This window comes from Primulina eburnea, chromosome 9 (assembly GCF_022965805.1).
Source record: "Primulina eburnea isolate SZY01 chromosome 9, ASM2296580v1, whole genome shotgun sequence".
Lineage (NCBI taxonomy): Eukaryota > Viridiplantae > Streptophyta > Magnoliopsida > Lamiales > Gesneriaceae > Primulina > Primulina eburnea.
Genome location: NC_133109.1, coordinates 3,450,358 through 3,470,618, shown reverse-complemented (window position 1 = coordinate 3,470,618; position 20,261 = coordinate 3,450,358). Strand labels below are relative to the sequence as shown.

Here is a 20,261-nt window from a genome sequence, read left to right as displayed (position 1 = left end):
TCAAAAAGAAATTGCTCCATGCCCGGCGGTCTAACCAAAACTGACCTCTTCTGAAAATCTATCAGAACTCTATTCTTAGTCAGCCAGTTCATGCCCAAGATAATGTCGAATTCTGGCATCGACAATAGGATTAAATCTGCATATACCAGGTGGCCATGCAGTTCTAAATCAATATCTCTGATCACACTGGTAGCCAACAGCTCTTCCCCTGACGGGACTGTCACTAAAAAGTTCACTTCTAGGCCTATGGACTTGAGGTCCAAATGATTAGCAAATGTCTCCGATATGAAAGAGTGAGTGGCTCCTGAGTCTATCAGTGCAGTTGTGGATAGTATCTTAATAAAGATGTTTCCTGAGATGCGTTAGCACAATACCAACTTATATCCCCAACATGCAAACCGTAACTTAAAACACAACAGAACTCAATATCCAAAGTCATGCAAACTAACACTAGCACACTAATAATCCCAAATGAAAATTCCACATGCAAAGCAAAAATAATACTGCTTAGGTAGGAAGGTTTACCAGTCAGTAAGGTGGTGTCTGGATCCACCTCCTGTGCGTGCATGGCGAATACCCTGCCCTGGGTTGGTTGCTTCCATTGCGGGCACTCTTTCAGCATGTGGTCGCTAGCTCCACACTTGAAGCACTTGCCCGATCCATATAAGCACTGCCCCGGGTGCTGACGGTTGCACTTAGGGCACACCGGAAAGTTAACGGGTTTCTGAGACGCCCCTTGCTGCTGTACTGGACCCTTGCCCCTTGGTGGTCCATGCAAAGGCTTCTTAGCTGGCGGCCCCTGAAACGGCCTCTTAAACTGGGGCCTCTGATTCTGCTGCTGGTGGTGCTGCGGCGGTGCCTGGTAGGGCCTCTTGCCCTGTCTATCCGCCTCTATATCTCGCTGGTCCTGTTCTGCCGCCAAAGCTCTGGACACGGCGACTGCATACGTAGTAGGACCAGCTACTCTCACATCCGGCGCAAGATCGGCCGCAAACCGTCCATAAAATGCCTCAGCTTTTCCTGGGCATCATTCGAAATGAGGGGTACGAAGTAACACCCCCTCTCAAACTTCCTGACGAAGTCTGCCACGCTGCTATCCCCTTGCCTCAGTGTCATAAACTCCCTGGTCAGGCGGGAGCGTACTTCCTCAGTGAAGTACTTTGAGTAGAAAACTTCTTTGAATCCATTCCAAGGCAGCACTTGCAGATTGACTGCCACTGACGCGCTCTCCCACCATAGTCTAGCGTCCCCTGTCAGCAAGAATATAGCACATCTGACCCTGTCAGCGTCCGTCAGCTCCATGAAGTCAAATATCACCTCGATGGACTTGATCCATCCCTCAGCCACCATCGGGTCAGTAGTACCCGAAAACTCCTTCGGGCTCATCCTCCGGAACCTCTCAAATACTGCCTCCGGTCTAGGCCTCTCCTCGGGGCCTGCAACAGTCTGGTTCCTCGCAAATCGTGCGAAGAATTGCGTCATGCCAGCAAGCATCTGTGCCTGCATATCTGGTGGTGGGGGTGGTGGAGGATTGGAAAAATAAGAACGCTGTCTCAAAACGTCTCACATTCAAATCAAAACATCAGAGTATTTTAAAAATTTGCATAAACATAAACTTGCGGTCCTCGGGTTTAGCCTGCCGCTCAACCCAAGCCTGCCCCTTGGTCGCCACCTCCTGTCTCCTGCTCATCGTACTCACCTGCATCGATCAAGTCTAGTGAGTCTAAAGACTCAACACGTATAAACTGGAATAACGAGTACTACATAATAAAAATCACATGCACTTTAAAATAGGACATACATAATTTGAAGCTTGAACATACGTACATACAAAACTAGACGTGCCATCAACATAAACTTTCATAAACATACTGCATACGTAAACATACATAACTTCATCATTTTGCGTAGAGGCATGTTTCAAAGCAAGTGACCCATAACATAATAAACGCCTGATCAGACACACCGCAGTACTGGGCTGACAGGGACGTATCCACTGCCACATACATAAGATCCCCGTTCATAATTTAACGGGCTGGTTGGTCCCCGTTCATAATTTAACGCTTTCCAACCATGATCTAACTGGTTCATAATTTCACGGGCGGATTGGTCCCCGTTCATAATTTAACGCTTTCCAATCCTAACATAATTGGTCACAAGACATTTAGCATACCTCAAAACTTAAAATATTTTCTTTGCACGTCAGCATACTTACTTGGCATTGAGGGATTCGTTGGACTTCGATCGGGGCCGTTGCTGCACCAACTAACATGAATTTGCATAACTTAAACGTAGGAATCATACTTACCCTCAAGTCCAAATCAATACTTAGGACGTTCTAACATTTCTCATGACACGACCTAGAAAATCCTTGCACTAAACCATGACATCAAACTTAAAATGAACTTACAAATATTTCCCAAAAACAAGGGTACACGGACCCCGTGTTTGGGTCCGGGAGAGGGTCCGTGTACGTACTGCCTAAAATGTGTCGGAAAACGGAAGGGGCACGGACCCCGTGCTTAGGTCCGGATGGGGGTCCGTGTAGGTACTGCATGTCAAGTGTCTCGAAAAGGAAAGGACACGGACCCCGTGTGAGGGTCCGGGTTGAGGTCCGTGTGGCTACTGTCTTGGAACACCAAATGGAAAACAAGGGCACGGACCCCGTGCTCGGGTCCGTATGGGGGTCCTTCTGCACACTGTACGAAGAAACTTGCGAGAAACTTATGCACATGCCTACACACCCAAATTGACACTTGAACACTATGATTCAACACCTTAAGGACACCATAACATTGCATAAAACTTATATAAACACTTCAAGATACGACGTCCACCATACTACCCAATAAAATGCTAATTAGCAATTGACATCAATCGAGTTCCTACGACTTTAAACTAACTCAAACGCCTAACGACGTCCAACAAAACCTTGAAAAATACAACAAACCTCAATACTAACATACTCCTACGCAGCAACGATCGCCCGTCGATTTCCAACGAAGCCTGCAACACTGAAACTTCAAAAATTATCAATATCAACACTTTTCTGAAACGCAGTTTGAGCAGTCCCACGAAAAACACCATAACTCACTCAATATTCGTCCAAAAATTTCGAATCATATATCAAATCGAAGGTATCGAAAATTTCTACGTTTTTGCCGTTGAAAGTTTTCCCAAAATATGAACAGAAAAATCGCAGTTTTGACATGAACAGTAAAAACGAGTTTTAGATCTAAAAATTTTCCTTCGCAATTGATCCGATTCATGATCTGCTCAAACTACTATCATCATACATAACTTTTACGCATAAAAACAACGCAATGCAATATATGACTTGATCGACACAGCAAGAACAGATTATACGTGCCTTTTTTATATTAAAAATACCGTGACGACGACACCGACGCGGAGATGGAAGCGAGGTTGATCCGGGACGAACGTGGCACCGTTTTCTTGCAATAAAACTCACCAAAAACTCGATGGAAAGATAAGGGGAAGGGGGCGGCTGCTTTTCTCTCAAGAACCCTAGCTTTCTTCTTTTTCAAAATAATAAAATCTGAATGTGTGTGAGTGTGTGTGTATCGGTGTGTGTGTGTGTGTTAGGTGTGTGTAAAAGTGTGAAAATCGTGTAGTGTGTGTGTGGCTAGATTAGGGGGTTAAAATATTGCTTAAAAATGAATTAACCAATAATTAATAGTTAATCCTCCTTAGAAATAAATACACACTAATTTCAATTAAACTCCTAATTCAAATAACACACACAAAAGTGCTAATTTTAAAAGTTTCAAACTCTTAAATAATTAAGCACATAAATAAGGATTTTAAAATGCTAAACTAAATAAATTATTTAAAATGCCCCTTGCTAACTTAAAATAAAACACCGCATAAAATTTCAAAAATCGTCACCGGTCTCCTCCTCGATCCCGCCTCGAATAATCGCCTGGAACATGAAACTTGAAAAATGTTTTAACGTGCATCCCATAAACGTAAATAATTTAAAATAATGCATTTAAATAAATTATGCATGACTAAAACTCATTTAAAAGTAAATAATTGATCTAATAATTAAATAAATGCATAGGTTATACGTGTACTGAATTTTTTTGGGCACTACAATATCAGTATAGGATGTAAAACAGAAAATTTGTGTTTTATCAGAATTAAATGTTGTTCCAGATGTTACAACATCTGGCACAACATGCAGCGGAAAAATATAGTTTGTAACACAAATTCGCTCAACGTAAATAAATGAACGAGATTAAATATACACAAGTATAAATACTTGTGCGGTGTCTTATGGCAAAAATTAATCACTAGAAAAATCAATCGTTTACAAAAACCTAACACTAGTGATTATGACAAAAATAAATTTTCTCAACAAGTTGAGAAAACAAATGTTTTCTAAAACAAATAACCAGAATAAAACTAAAACAAGAAAGCAAAAACTTGATCCCGAAAAGCACGATCAATTAGATGCAATCTTCAGTCAACATCGTTACGGATGTTGTTTGTAGATGTTGGCAACATTCAGAGCAACATGTCCAACACTCTTCAAAACAGCAACGTCTTTGTAGAATTATTTGTCTCTGAAATCTCGGCGTGCAAAAGTGCATCAGTTATGCATTCATGAAAACCTCCAAGCGAAGAGTGTAAACCATATAAATCGAAAAAGCTCTCTCTTAAAAGTCTGCGTGAATCCTCAATCCAAGAGCTCTCTCCATAATGCGTGGATGAATAATCGAGAAGGCTCGTGCATAAGAGAGAGTAGAGAGAGAGAGAGAGCTTCACAAATGTCTTTGATCTCTTATTTATAGATGTAGACTTTTATTCTTCAAGAAAACCTATTTCACAAGGAAATTGAGAGTTTAATTATAAATAAACTCCTTTTAAACATTGATGTTGTGGGGACCCGGACGCTAATCAAGTTCTTAATCATAATTGGGACTAATTAATCAATTAAAACAGGGTCTAAAATTTTTTTTTTAAAATGCGGAACGTAGTGAAATCAAACTATATATACATATCAGTATATAAAATACAAGTCCTGTATTACAACACATTTATTCAAACTAGGGTTTGACAACTACTATCAAGTGTTCAACCCTATCTCTAGTCCAAGTCCGGTGCCACCACGCTAATCACGATCTCTCTCTTCATCTCCTGGACCCTGATCCTGTCCCACCTGTTGTCAAGTACACATACAGACAAGACAACAGCCGGATAAACCGGTGAGAATATACTCCCAGTATAAATCAACGAAACATGCAATCATATAAACAATATAAAGCATGTAATCAGGTAACAGATATATGTAACAAAGTCTGAAACATAAACAATATCAAATCAAACTGTCGACATCAATCATAATTCAGACTAGACTCAATCCTAGTCTAGGGATCCCGGTTTCCAGATGTTGGCATGTGTATATCGACTAACAGTGATAGAAAAGACTCCAGTTCTACCCACGCCGATATGGTATCGATCAACAATAATAGAAAAGACTCCAGTTCTATTCACATCGATACGGTATCGATTACCAGTAATAGAGGAAGCTATGATTCTATCCACATCAATATAGTACCGATCAACAGTAATAGAAGCAACTCTAATTCTATCCACATCGATATGCCATCGATTAACAGTAATAGAAGAGCTACTAATCTATCCACATCGATACAATACTGATTAACAGTAATAGAAAAAGCCACCATCCTATCCACATCGATAGCCAAACATCCAGTGACAAACTTTGGCACATCCGCCAATACACCATCTTATGACCTCGTGCAATGTGCCCGTGGTGATCCACCACTAACGGCACTTCTGTCATAAGATGACTCCTCTAATACCTGCTGTCTAAAATCCAGAGAACAAGTATATAAATCAATCAATGCAAATATCAATGCAATAAAGTAAAGTATGTGATTTAGGGAAACCCAAGTCTAAACCGACTCAAGTCCATCTCCCAATACCACATTGACTTATACCTTTCTTTCGTCGGTTCCTGGCTCAGTCGATGTCTTGAACTCACAGCCTGTCTGGTAATAACAATACCAACAATCTCATATCAATATACCGTTCCAATCGATAACAATCCGATCAATCTGGATTTAATTCAAAATCAACGGTATAACGGTACAATTCTCCTATCCCCGTCAATACAACATCACCAGATAATCGTTACAATCCATAACCTATATCCAGTACAATTCATAATCCCGTCACAATTCAAATCTGTCCGGTATCAACCGATTATAATCAGAAATTCATAACAATTCCATAATCAGTCTATTTCTTAATCTGACTTCGATTCTACGATGTCTAACATGTCAAGAACATCATATATGAATCCTATTCAATTCTGACAATAGCATAATTTCAAAGCATGTCAAAACGTAGCAAAACTTACGTCAAAGTGTAGCCTACGCGGATAGGATTGCAGTACTGAAGTCAGATTACAATTCAGACGGACGGATTTCTCAGAAAAGGCGTAAGGATTTTCAACCAAATCTCTCTGACCCTTTTCCGGATTCTTACCTTTGTTAAACTGAATTCTGAAGGATTAACGCTTTATATATATATGTTGCTCGGTTAAAGAAACGTGGCATCCTTTCATGATTTTCGGTCGGCGCTCGGGCGGTCGATCTTTACCGCTCGGGCGCTGGCTCGGCGCTCGGGCGGTTAAAATCTACCGCCCGGGCGCGAGGTGTTCTGTCCTCACCATTCGTCCTTGGCGCTCGGGCGGTCAAAAACTACCGCCCGGGCGCCACCTCCTCTGCCCAAAGCCTACCTTGCTGAACATTGGCGCTCGGGCGGTGGTAATCTACCGCTCGGGCGCCACTACTTCTGTCCGACACTTACACAAGTCATGTGTAGTCTTATTTCGTGTCCCGATCAATCCTTTCATAATCATATCAAATTATAAATCAATAATTACAGATTACTAGGATTGAATTTCTGGGCATTACAGATATCATATCTCATTAAATCATTATCATAAATATAATATCTAGAAAAGGCAGACCCAATATTCCACATAATCTTATCAAGAATGAAATTTATTTAAGGAAGATATTATATCACAATAAAATCTTAACATAATTATCTAGAAAGGCAAAATCATAATTAAATATTATACACAATCAAATCAACAAATAAAGATAATATTAGAGAAATTATTAAAGATAAAAAATTATATCAATTAAATAAAAAAAATATATTTCCCTTCAAATACATATTCAACACTTCCTTTGTATACCAAGTAGGTTTGACTTTGTCCCCATGATTATTTATTTCACAACTCCATTTCACCAACCCGCTGCCCATTAACCATATATATTGTTAATAACGAGTCTTTAAGACGTGTGGTTGATCTGTTTAATGCGTGCCCATTTCCATATGGGTCAACTTGCCTTGAATGCTTCCCGAAAATGACCCCCAGGTTTTGATTAATTTCTTGAAAATATTTAGCCGAAATTAAAAAGGTGTTTTTTTTTATCAATTTAATTTATATTAATCCTATTGGTGGGTGGAGTTGAAAGTTAATTTGGGTTTGGCGACAAAAATGATTTGCTAGCAATCATGGATATATTATTTTTAGTATTAAATGATTTATGCATGTACGTACGATAATAGTAACTTGTAAGAGAAGCAGCGTCACCTCGAGCAGATAACCACGTAATAAATGAATGCAGATGCAATCCCACCGTTGGAATAAATGGAATGTGCGGAGTTTTACTTTTTTTCCTGCGGTAAAAACAAGATATTTATATCTGAGATCCTCGGGTGAAAGTAAAAAAATTAGGACCTAATCTTGTCATATAATTATAATGAAATCCAAAACTTGTGCCGTAGAGAAGTCACATATAATTATGTATGATTTATTATGGTGTGCTACCATTATGGGTAAAGTGAACAAGTAAAATATATATTTTCTCACACTTTGAGGAAGCTTGTGAAACTCGAATGGGAATTGATTAGACATTCGAACATAAGTTGGCTGCAAGAAGATATATTGTATTCAACTCTTGGCACGTTGGGCAGAAGTCAGTGGTGCTATATTTGTCATTGTGAAGCTTTCGTGTCCTCCGTCTGTGCAGATATGTGGGGTGTTTAGTTTTTTTCTTGAAATTTTGGTCTATAGATATCAAACTTCGAGGTCTTGAGCAACCATGTATTGGAGAATTCATCTTTCTGTGCTGGTTGGTTTGGTACACGTTTTGGTAGTGACAGCTCTCACAGATCCAGATGATTGTAAGTTATCCCATCTTGCATAAAAGTTGTCTTTCAGACTCGATACATTTGTTTCTACTATTAATTGTGAATTCTCGAGTGGGTTGTCATGTATTGGAGGAACCATCCATCCAGTGGCGGAGCCAGGATTTGAAATCTACCCGGGCTAAATTTTTTTAACAAAAAAAAAAAAATACTCCATAACAATTAAAACCATAGTTATGATACCTGTTCATCGTAGTCTTAAAAAGTTTCTCATTAACAAGATCTTCAATATTTTCGTTATTGAACTAGCAAGATTCCAAAACCGACAAAACATTGACAATGTAATATTATATCTCCATAAACCTGCAAAAAAAATTAATGAAGGTCAAATAAATAAATATCTCTAAAACCATTCATTAATTGTTAGATGATTAAATTAAATATTTTTAAACTAAAACATACCAAGATAATATGTATAAACATAATCTTACTATTGAAGCTGTGATCTACGATTCTTCGAAGTATAATATTCATCAATTATAGAATCTGAGTTTACATTTGAAGCAAACTCTCTCTCAATTTAGATAATCATAGAATCTGTCAGAAAACAATCTCCCATTTTATTGCGAAGAACAGTTTTAACATGCTTCATAGCCGAAAATGCACGCTCTGTAGTTGCTGTGGAAACAGGCAAAGTTAACACTAGACGGATCAACTTGTCGATCAAATTATAATGTTGCAATTTTTTTGTTTCAAATAACCCTCGGCACAATTCTGAGATAGTGGACATGTTTTGAAAATCTTCATGACAAACTACATCGAGCTCATAATGCTGTAGTTGACACCTCAAATGATGCATATCCTGTTCAGTGAAGTCCTCGGTATAATACTTATCAGCGAGAGTGCAAATCTTGTCAATGTTGAACCATTTAAAATTATCTATTGGATCCAAAGCAGAGCTGAGAATTAGAAGTTCTACTGTCTCATCACTGAATCTAGAGTTTAACTCTTCCAACTGAAAATCTATTGCAACATTAAATATATCATAATGAAAGTGATGTTCAACTGTGATGGTATCTTTTTTCCGACATGAACGACTAGAATGCTTATAAAGAGAACTCATCTCCGGTATATTGACATCCAATCTTGTGCAAAATGATTTTACATACGAAAGAAGAATGTCAAAACCATCATTTCTCAGTGTCAGCAAAAGTTCTTTAGTCGTAGAGATCAAATCCATTGCACTTATGATATCAAGATATTTTTGTTGCAAGGCACGGAAAAGCAAATTTGTGATCCCCATAATTTTATGCATCAAATGCAAAATAAAAATGAAATCAAAAGACTTCATCACTATTAATGAACCATCAGCTTCCCCGCGCATTGAAGTAGAGGTACCATCAGTGATAATGCTTTCGAGCACATTAATAGTTGCATCATACATATCTATCAAGCTGCAAATAGAATCAAAATGGGAGCTCCAACGAGTAGTACCTGCTCGATGCAAAGTATCAATCTGATTAGCTCCTCGCCCAGTCTCGCGTTCGCCGGCAACAACAGAATGTTAACTTGATAAGACTGTAACTCGGCATTGCGCTTGGAAGAAGATGTAACAAGATTGACGATAGTCGTCAGATTTGAAAAGAAAAGCCATATAGAGATCTCTTTTTCAGCCGCTGCAACTAATGCTAGTTGGAGTCGATGGACAAAACAATGTACATAATATGCATAGGGACAATATTTAAGAAATAAAGCTTGCAATCCATTAAAAGCACCACTCATGTTACTAGCACCATCATATCCTTGACCTCACATATTATGACTTTCTAGGTTATATCTAGTGAGGACATCACATATTTCCTTCTTGAGTGTTGCAGCTGTGGTGTCATGAACATGCACAATTTGGAAAAAACGCTCCCGCAAAAAACCATGGGCATCAACAAATCTCAAAATTATAGCCATCTGTTATTTGTTAGATACATATTTTGCTTCATCCACCAAAATACAAAACTTAGAATCTCCAATTTCATCACGAATTTTATTTCTGACCCTATTACCAATAATATGCAAAATTTCTTTTGGAACTTCTGGTGAGATATATCTTGCATTTCCCGGAGCTTTGTCTAAGATAACATCACCAATACTAGCATTCCATTTTCCCAATAGTTTTAACATCTCAATGAAATTACCACGATTTTGGGAATATGAAGATTCATCATGACCTCTCAATCCACATGCTTGCAAACTAAGCCAACGGACGCTCTCAATTGTTGCTGCAAGCCTTAATCGATTTTTTTGAATCTGTTCAGAAGTTTCTCGATTCATAACTTTATCTATATGCCCAGTTACATTCATCAAATCAATAACAGATTTTGAAGATTTATTGTGTGTCGAGTTAGAACTTCCCATGTGAGACAAAAAGGCACACTTGGCTCCATCATTAACGCGTTTCCAACTTCTAAACCCTTCAATTGTAAATGTAGATTGTTGTGCTTCACTTAATTCAAAAAGATAGCACGGAAAACAAAATACTGCATCTTTCCAAGGAGAGTACTCTAACCATGGAAACTTTTTAAACCATGCATATTGAAATCGACGATGCTGCTTCCCTGATTCAGACCGTGGGTATTCCGACAATTTAGGTTGATATGGTCCCATTTTGATATAAGATCGTCTAATTTCATCACGATGATTAACAGGATGTCGCCACATCGAAATACGCAATCCAGGATCTCGTTCAAGGGAAGTTTCATCAAATTCAACTCTTTGAGATTTAGAAGGAGGTTCGAGCTCCTCAATAAGAATGGATGCATGAGTCTCGGTCCTCTCGGCTGATGAAATATTATCAACTATTGGCTTGAAGAATGACATAATATTGTTTCTCTTCATTCTTTCTTGAATTGACATTAAAATAACCTAATATAAACAAAAATATTAAATTGAAATTAGAACCAAAGTGTGTGTGCAAAAATAGAGACCAAAACAAACTAATATATAATGAAACTTCATATTTTATTGGCTTAAAAATAAACACATGATAAAATTTGGTATTGAATATAATAAATTAATTAAGAGTTCGAAGCAATATAAATGTACAAAGTTAATATCAATAAATTCTTTTCTTCTATATGAACATACACATATGTTTAAAGTGCATCAAATATATCACACTAAAATATCAATAAATCTCTTTCTTCTATAATGTTTACCTTTTCTCATAATAAAATGTATCGAAAGAAGCGTACTATACTTTTTAAACAACTATGATTGAGTTCCAAATAAATTCTTTATCATTATTTTGGATAATTGGATTTCATTCTGTGTTTGTTTTGTGGATTTGAGTGTGTGTTTCTCCTTAGTGTGTTTTCTTGTGCTACTTATTTTTGTAAAAATAGTTCTCTCATTTACACCGTCCCAAAAAACATACTCACATACACACTATCAAGGTTTAAATTTTCTGCTCACATCTGTAAAACATAATCAAACACATTTCAGAAGCCACTTTCAAATCTTTCAAGTTGTAAATAGTAGCAAACACCACCTTCATTTTAGATTTTGATGTATTTTATTCCCAGTCTTCTTCAAAATGCACGATTCTCATTTCTGTGTATAGATTCATCAAAATATTCTCATCATCTGCGGTTATGCGATGTAGAAGAATAAAAAATCTGAGCTCCATTAACTCTTGTTTGCTTCATGGTCGATCTTTACTTTACAGTCGCCATTCTCACATTTTGTTACAATTTTCCTCCAGATTCCAATATTTAACTTATCATATGGCTCAGAAAAAAATTATATACCCACAATTTATATCAGTCCAAGACAATATCTATCTCTTTCACTCATTTCATCAAATACTTTATATGCGCAATAAAATGGCAATCAAACCCAGTGAGATCTTTTCATTTTAACCAATTATCAACACAAAAATACAACATTTAAAGGCTAAAGCGAAATGCAATCAATACACAGAAGGGAGAGCACAAATGCACAATCAATACATAATATACATTCACCAGTAGAATGACAAATTCAACTTGAATTTGAGCAGCTTTAGGAACCCATGAAGTTCTTAAACAATACGTAAAAAAAAGAAGCTATTTTCAGAATTACTTCCTCAACGACACCGCAACATTACCTCTTAATTCTCAGGTTTCGAATTCCCGATGCAGCCTTAATCACCAATTGAAGTCAACGGCACCGCAACCTGAAAATAAACAACCGCACTCAACAATTGAATCTGTTATCTTCAGTGGCAGAGCAAAAAAGCCGCAAGACCTAAGTTCTTAAAAAAAATTTAAGCCCATTTTCTTAATGGGGTGAGAATATGTTTATTAGTTTTGTTAATTGGACCACTGGGCTAAATTTCATTTGGACCAAATTTCATATATAAAATTTTTTTGATTTTTTTGGGCCACCCGGGCTGGCCCAAACTGTCCCTTAGCCCGGGTGGCCCAAACTGTCCCTCCGCCCTTGCATCCATCTGATGTTTTAGGCAAATGAGTTTGGTGAGATTTCTAATCAAGATCTTAGCTACCACCTTGATTTTGTAGTGGTGGACTGAGCCATCTCTTCAGGGTCTCAATTTCTAAGTAATCTTATATGTTTGTTACATGTTAGAAGGAAAAATCGAAACCTTTGTTTCTCCTTTTTGCTGTCGGTTGAAAAGTTTACCTTGTTCTTGGGAGTTTTTTAAGCTGGCCAACCGAACTTATTTTAGTCCATTTTCTCACTTTCAAGCATAGCATAGATATGGGTTTTGGCGAAGGATGGGTTCTTGATACTTCAATATTTCCCGGAATGAGAATAAACACTCATAGCTTGATTAAATTCTAAGCACTACTGACATGGCACCGGACACATCATCAATTTTCCAATGTCACATCAGCGCTTCGGCAAAATATCATGACTAAATTCTAAGCACTTCAAATGCAAGAAGGCATGATGAATAGATTGTTGTTTCGAATTAACCCGTAATTGTCACATACAATCTCAAACACATTTATGTTGCCAAAACAAAATCAAGTAATATATAGAGTCTAATACCCAAAACATGCAAACTTGAAATAGCCTAAAACAGTTAAATATAGGAGTGTCCAAAAGATCATCAACAACGCAGATAAGATTCCAAAGCTCCCCCGTTTAAGTAGCATCGTGAACCTGCAGCAAGAGACAAACCCAACTCAATACATTGCACGCTGTTTGATCAGCTTTAATTTCGAGCGAATTAAGTTTAACAACAAATTAACATCTAATGCATATATATATTTGTATAATTGGAAATAAAGAAATTGTGGTTTTCATTAAGTTCAAATACCTTGAAAATGAGATCTATATCTGATCAGCCACTTCGACCAAAATCATCTTTGTACTGCTCCTTCCGTATCCTGTGTAGAATACTTGTATCATTGGAAATTAAAGAAACTGTGGCTTTTATGAAAAAGAACTGTAGTTTTTATGAAAGAGCTAGTTTCATTTTAAATATCTTGAACATGTAATTAATTAATCCATACTTGTTCCGCCACTTTGAAACTACGGGACTAGGCTGCTGAGCATAAATAATACTCAATTTCAGTACGGTGGTGTATAACTTCTTATGAAAATGTTCTACGGACGTCTCGCACTCTATGTTCTGTGCCATATAATAGAGCATTACTGTGTCTTTGAACTCCTGCTCGAGTTTATTGCGAAGCTTAGATTCAGAAACAAGATCAGCCCAAAGCGGGTCTTCCTTCGTAGGATTCAACCCTAACTTCGGTTTGGTGACATCGACAATCCTCTCCGCAAGGAGCGAACTGAAGTATTTCCGTTTCTTGGTAATTACATCAGCCAGCAAGGGATCATCCTCCAGTCCGGATATCAAAAAATCGGCTTCCCTGTTGACGCTGTCGTCGTCAGGCAACGATCTCTGACACAACATTATTAATATACGTGATAAAAAGTGAAAAAAAATAATGGAGAGCAAGGGACAAAATTTAGTCTTTCTGAATAAACTGAAAGAGAAAACCTGATAAGCAACACAGAGAGGACAAGGGCCTTCGATTGCTCCATCGTTCAACTGCAAAGGCCCTAAACATCCAAGCATTTCATACGGAAAAATCATCCAACAAAAAATAATTGACAATAGCAGAAAAAAACACTACTTTTGTCATTGCTGGTGCATCGGCGTCTAGGGAGATTAATGGCGATGATGGGAGTCTGATAAGGGATTCTGTCTTTGAACTGCTGAAGGTTCATGAAGCTGGATCGCGCTGCGATGGCCGACATTGGAAAGCTTCGATTTGGCTTCAAAGAAAGTCTTTCTTGTCCTACAAAATCACGTATTATATATAACCCCAGCCCTTTGATAAATGCGGAAAGAAAATAAAATTCAGATCTCACTCTTCTCGGCGGTGGGGTGATAATTATCATTGGCCATTTTAAATTTCATAATAAATTATAGAGTTAAGGTAATAATATCATTTCTTATTTATGGCCAAAAATAAATAGTCTTTCGACTAAAATAAATCGTATTTATAATATCATATAAAATTGAAGTTTATTCGGTATAACTATTTAAAAGGAAAAACCAAAACCAAAACGAATAAACACTTCATTGTTTTTCAAAGTAAAAAAGAAGGTAAAAAATTGTGTGAGACGGTTTCAAGGATCGTATTTGTGAGACGGATATCTTATTTGGGTCATCAATAAAAAAAAATTATTTTTTATGCTAAGAGTCTTACTTTTTATTGTGAATATGGGTAGGGTTGACCCGTATCACAGATTAAGATCCGTGAGACAGTCTCACATGAGACCCACTCAAAAAAGAAAAAAGGGAACTTGTCAAAAAATCCCTATTCTCATTCTCAACCTTCTCTTTACTCCTTACCCCACTAAAATTTTGTTTCAACTCCCTATATCTTTCAATTTTCCAAATTTGCCCTTTTACCTTTATTTTGAATAATTGATTTTTCATTTGTAAATAATGGGCGCTCATCATGCTTCCGTAAAGTAAATTAAATCTTTTACCTCTTTGACCGGAGTACCACCGGATTATATCCACCGTATTTTACAGACTGCTCCTCACAGCCCAATCAAGCGATCGCAACCGATGGTTACCGACGTAGATTACTTCAGCAGTACTTGACACAACCCTAATTTTATTTGTTGGGAATTGATTTAGAATATAGCCTTAATTTCATCTCTAGTTTCACCAATTAATTGAAAATTAGTTAATTAAAGGGTCTCTACTATAATATATATGTTATTGTTATTAATAATTAATTGTTCGCGTGGATTGTTAGTCAATTAGCATTTGAAAACGGAAATGTTACACCATTAAGTAAAATAAGATTCTTGATAGGCCGATTTGAGGAAAGATGGGTGTTTGAAAATCTATACTTACCAATTCTAAAAAACATTCTATACTTTCTCTTTAAAATTAGAGTTTCATTCTCAAAACCCTGATATTTTTTTATAAAATAGATTCTTGATATATAAGATTATATATAGATTGTGCTCAAGATAGATATGGAAAAATAATATTTATAAAGATTTGTATTCTCTTATTTTTCGATGATTGAGTTCAATGAAAATCGTATCTTATTATGAACTCATTCTTTCTTCTCTCATGGATTATCTCTTCTAATCTCTCTATTCTTTTATGACTATGACTATCTTGTGATTTATAAATCAGTCGATTCTATAACCAATCGAGAATAAAAATAATTCTCGTTCATTAAATGCCATCGGAATATCAAAACTTATTGTCAATACTCAATTTTATAAGATATTTATTAGTTATATAGAAGTAGCATAATTATAAATTGGTGCTCATGAAATATTATGAAAGATATAAATATATGTCAAAGTGTATTAATATTTATGTTATTTGATTAAAATTAGCATTTAATTTAAAATGCTATTATCTTTAAATGAGAAAAAAAGTATTTTATTAAATATTTTTGTCTTATATGTTTTGCGAATATAGGAACAAAATTTTATGTGAAATGACATTCATGATATATTGAGTGATATTGTTGAAGGTAAAAAATCTAATTAATATACGTAAGAATTTGAAAAAGTACATCCAATTTCTCAATTTCATTATTCCAAAATAATGATTAAATACTTTAGTTATACGTTGAGCAACAATTAAATGAAAGAAAATTAACATATGGAGGAAAAGAAGAAATCGATAATTCTGAGTACGTATTACGGTCGGTCTCTCCATTTATGGACCGAAGTTTTGTGATTGAAGTGTCGCCAACATTAATGGACGAAAAAACATGCTGGTGGCCGTTTTCTTCTTAGTTTTTTCTCCCTCTCTTCGTTTTCACACCTTTGTTTCAGTCTAGGTCTCGGGTTTCACATTTCTCTCCGAACATGTACATTTCGTTCAAAGGATTTTGATCATTTTTAACTAATGTTTGCATCTCGCTAAATATTATTAGTCTAAACAATTTCATGTGTCATGTAAGTCTCGTTCATTTTTAAAATTCTACTGGACATTTTTTTGTAAAATAAAAGCTTCGGAATTTCGAAATAACATTTAAATATGATCTTAAATATTTGACAATAAAAATAACACAGTTTTAAAATTTCCAAACTCCTCCAAAATTAAACATAAACGTAAACGAATAAAATTTTTAAAATCGTCAAAATATAAAAAAGGTTCATCTCCTCTCAAAATCTCACAATCAAAATGCGGAAAACATGCGGTCCTCGGGTCGTGTCACCGCACCAGGTCAGCCTACTCAGAGTTCGGCACCTCCCGTCTCCTCATCATTTTACGCTCACCTGCATCACACACGACTAGTGAGTCTAAAGACTCACCACACCTGTACCATGAATAACAAATACATATACAGTTTTTTCCGAACAAATAAAACTGGAGCTCCCCCAGGTGATACACTCGGTCGAATATATCCCTTATCGAGAAGATCCTGTAATTTTTCTTTCAATTCTTTCAATTCCAGAGGTGCCATGCGATAAGGAGCTTTAGAAATAGGTGCAGTCCCCGACATAAGATCAATACTAAATTCCACTTCTCGATGAGGAGGAAAATCAAGAATCTCATCGGGAAATATATCTGGGAATTATTTCGCAAAAGGAATCTCAGATAAAGAAGGCTCCTTCTTTGAGACATCAATAGCGTAGATAAAATAACCCTCATCTCCGCTAGTTAAAAGTCGAGGCATTTCTAAAGAGAATACCAATGGAATTTTGGCTTGAGAACCCTTGCCATAAAAATTCCACTTGGGTCCATCAACATGTCTAGATCGAACCACTCCATGAAAGCAATCGACAGTAGCTCGATTTGTTGTCAAGACATCCATGCCAACAATACAATCAAAGTCGTGCATTGGGAGGACAATCAAATTCAGAAATATCACATTATCCTCGTATATCAATACACAGTTATGCACAACTTTCTCACACAAAATAATCTTTCTTGCTAGCGTGGCTATCGAAAAGTATCATACAATGGAGTACACATAATATCATGCGATGCAACAAATGCATGAGATATGAATGAATGAGATGCTCATGTATCAAATAAAACACGTGCAGGATAATCGCAAAGCATACAAATACCTGCAATCACACCACCAGGAGCTTCTTTCGCCTGATCATCGGTCATGGCATACACTCGAACTTGAGGAGGGCCTTGGGCAGTCTAACCACCAGGTCCTCGATATCGTGGAACACTCGACTGCAGAAAAGAGGGAACAGGAACAGCAGGTCTCATCATACTGGGGCCACCTCGAAATCCTGGTTGGGGTTGGGAAGAATTCGTACCCCTGTTCGGACATACTCGAGAAAAATAGCCTTCATGTCCACACTGGTAACAAATACCAAACATACATCGACACTGCTCGATAGTATGTTTGCATCCACAATAGCTACAATAACGAGCAATTACGAGACTCCCTCTCTGGGATCCACTAGAACTCGAAGAAGATGAAGACACGGCAGAATCAGTCTTCTTAGAATTCCCACTTCTCGGACGCAAAGTAGGCTGCTGAGCTGTCACTGGAGGTGGAGGAGTATATTGTGGACCTCCTCGCCTTAATCCCGCTTCGGCGGCCTTAGCTCGTTCAATTGCCTCTGCGTAGCTCGTAGGCAAACCAGAAACAACAAAAGTATATATAGCAGGATGTAAACCATTCACAAACCTGTTATATTTTGCTTTTACATTCGCAGCTACGTGAGATGCATACTTCAACAACGTAGAGAATTTCGAAGCATACTCTGCAACAGTCATCATTCCCTGCTGCAGACTATTAAATTCATTCTCTTGGGTAGTATAATACTGTTGGAAACTTAATTCCGGTGTTTTGACAGAAGATGAACCAACTGAACTAAGCAACTGAATTGATCTTCGACTGAACTAAGCAACTGAATTGATCATCAACTGAACACGTCATCAGTCAACTGTTCGATACAACTGAAGTTCATTCTCGTCCACTGATTCTTTACCAGCTGATCTCTCAGCTGTACACGTCATCAGTTGAAAGCGACAACCGACAAATAGTACAACTACCTGCAACTGGTAGTGGCTCGCCGCATTTCAGAAAAGCAGTGTACGTCTGTCAGAATATATCGACGTGGAAATCAACGGTTAGAATATTCAAATATCTTTTAATGTTACCGTTGAGAGAGAAGCCTATAAATAGTCGAAGGAAGCAGCAGAAGTAACAACAACTGATCTCAGCTATCTCATTCTACTTTCTGTTACGCTGATAAAATATCTACTCATACTCAGAAGTCAAAAGCTCTCGCTTACTAGTTATATCAGTAGCATTCAAGGCTACATTCTCGAGCTTATAACACTTTGTAATCTTTGATAGTTTTACTAAGTTGTGCTAAGATCAGTTACCATCTGTAAAAGTGTTACTTACTAAGAGTTTCAGTTTTGGCAAAGTGATAAGTCCAAACTGAAGTGGGTCAGTGCAGTGTCTTGTATTTGATCAAAGTCTTTTAGTGGAAATCCTATCTTCGTGATAGAAGGGGTGACGTAGGAGTTATTCAAGTATCCGAACATCCAGAAACATATTGTGTTATCTTTACTTCAGTCGTTACTTTTCAGTTAGATACTCTATCTTTCAGTCAGTTTATTTTCCGCAACTGTTTTGTTCAGTTTAACTGATTGTCATTGACCGACGAGATATCTAGTTTCAGTTTGTAACAAAACTGAACTCATATTGTCGAAGAATATTTAAATTCAAGAAGTGTTTATTCAACCTCCCCTTTTAAACACTCATTATTAGTTTAACCGATCTTTTCAAATGGTATCAGAGCAGTTATATCTCGTCGCATAATATCTATACTCAAATTGTTCATTTAATCTTCATTCAACAAGATTCCTATGTTCTCTAGAGAAGATTTCGACGTTTGGAAGATCAGGATGCAGGCTCACCTAGCTGCACAAGATGATGACATGTGGTACGTTATAACTGACAGACCCATGAAGATTTTGAAAGCCAACACAGCTGTTGCCATTACTGATGGGGCACCTCATCGTATAGAAAAGCCCAGAGAAGAATGGACCACAGAGGATAAAAGAAAAGCCAACTTGGATAATGTGGCAAAAGACATACTATACAAGACGCTGGATAAAGTAACTTTCAGCAAAATCAAAATGTGCAAGACAGCCAAAGAGATTTGGGAGAAGCTGATCCAGCTCTGCGAAGGAAACGAACAAACCAAAGAAAACAAACTTTCTGTTGCTGTTCAGAAGTTTGACAATATCAAAATGAGAGTTGGTGAAACGATGCATGATTATGATGAAAGAACCAGCTGCATCATCAATGAACTAAATGCACTTGGAAAAGTGTACTCAAACAAATAAGTTGCATTGAAGATAATCAGAGGTCTTCCCAAGGAATGGGATGTGAAAACCATGACAATGAGGGAGTCTAAAGATCTAAACAAAGTTGAACTCCATGACCTATTCGCTGACCTGAAGGCATATGAGTTTGAACTGCAAACTCGAGAAGGAGAACCATCTACCCCAGCAGCTACTACTGCCTTAGCTGCTGTAAGAACAGAACCAACTG

General features: G+C 37.2%; 2 protein-coding genes across 4 annotated transcripts; both read right to left on the bottom strand.

The window, feature by feature from the left end:
• Positions 1 to 7,660: 7,660 nt before the first annotated feature.
• LOC140841130 (uncharacterized) lies at positions 7,661 to 12,509 on the bottom strand. 3 transcript variants are annotated; one of them, XM_073208334.1, is made up of 4 exons: positions 12,359 to 12,509; positions 8,712 to 11,136; positions 8,464 to 8,583; positions 7,661 to 7,749 (listed from the first exon to the last, which is right to left on the bottom strand). In XM_073208334.1, the coding sequence occupies exon 2, from the start codon at positions 11,125 to 11,127 to the stop codon at positions 10,186 to 10,188; it is 942 nt and encodes a 313-aa protein (XP_073064435.1). In that variant the 5' UTR covers positions 11,128 to 11,136; positions 12,359 to 12,509; the 3' UTR covers positions 7,661 to 7,749; positions 8,464 to 8,583; positions 8,712 to 10,185. The 3 variants fall into 3 exon arrangements, 2 of the variants coding, with proteins under 2 accessions (XP_073064435.1, XP_073064434.1); XM_073208333.1 differs by lacking the exon at positions 7,661 to 7,749 and having other exon boundaries at positions 8,463 to 8,583; XR_012120105.1 differs by lacking the exons at positions 7,661 to 7,749; positions 8,712 to 11,136 and having other exon boundaries at positions 8,463 to 8,583.
• A 677-nt stretch (positions 12,510 to 13,186) lies between these two features.
• LOC140842168 (uncharacterized) lies at positions 13,187 to 14,798 on the bottom strand. The gene is made up of 5 exons (XM_073209988.1): positions 14,364 to 14,798; positions 14,228 to 14,289; positions 13,734 to 14,128; positions 13,538 to 13,607; positions 13,187 to 13,380 (listed from the first exon to the last, which is right to left on the bottom strand). Exons 1-4 carry the CDS (start codon positions 14,629 to 14,631, stop codon positions 13,562 to 13,564), a joined length of 771 nt encoding a protein of 256 aa, XP_073066089.1. The 5' UTR covers positions 14,632 to 14,798; the 3' UTR covers positions 13,187 to 13,380; positions 13,538 to 13,561.
• Between the last annotated feature and the right edge of the window lie 5,463 nt (positions 14,799 to 20,261).

Excerpts from the sequence above, each read along its gene's own strand:
- LOC140841130 (XM_073208334.1), bottom strand. The coding sequence starts at position 11,127 with ATGTCAATTCAAGAAAGAATGAAGAGAAACAATATTATGTCATTCTTC.
- LOC140842168 (XM_073209988.1), bottom strand. The coding sequence starts at position 14,631 with ATGATAATTATCACCCCACCGCCGAGAAGAGTGAGATCTGAATTTTAT. Across the intron at positions 14,129-14,227 it reads CTCTCTGTGTTGCTTATCAG|AGATCGTTGCCTGACGACGA; the intron begins GTTTTCTCTTTC and ends ATGTTGTGTCAG. Across the intron at positions 13,608-13,733 it reads GTTTCAAAGTGGCGGAACAA|GATACGGAAGGAGCAGTACA; the intron begins GTATGGATTAAT and ends TATTCTACACAG.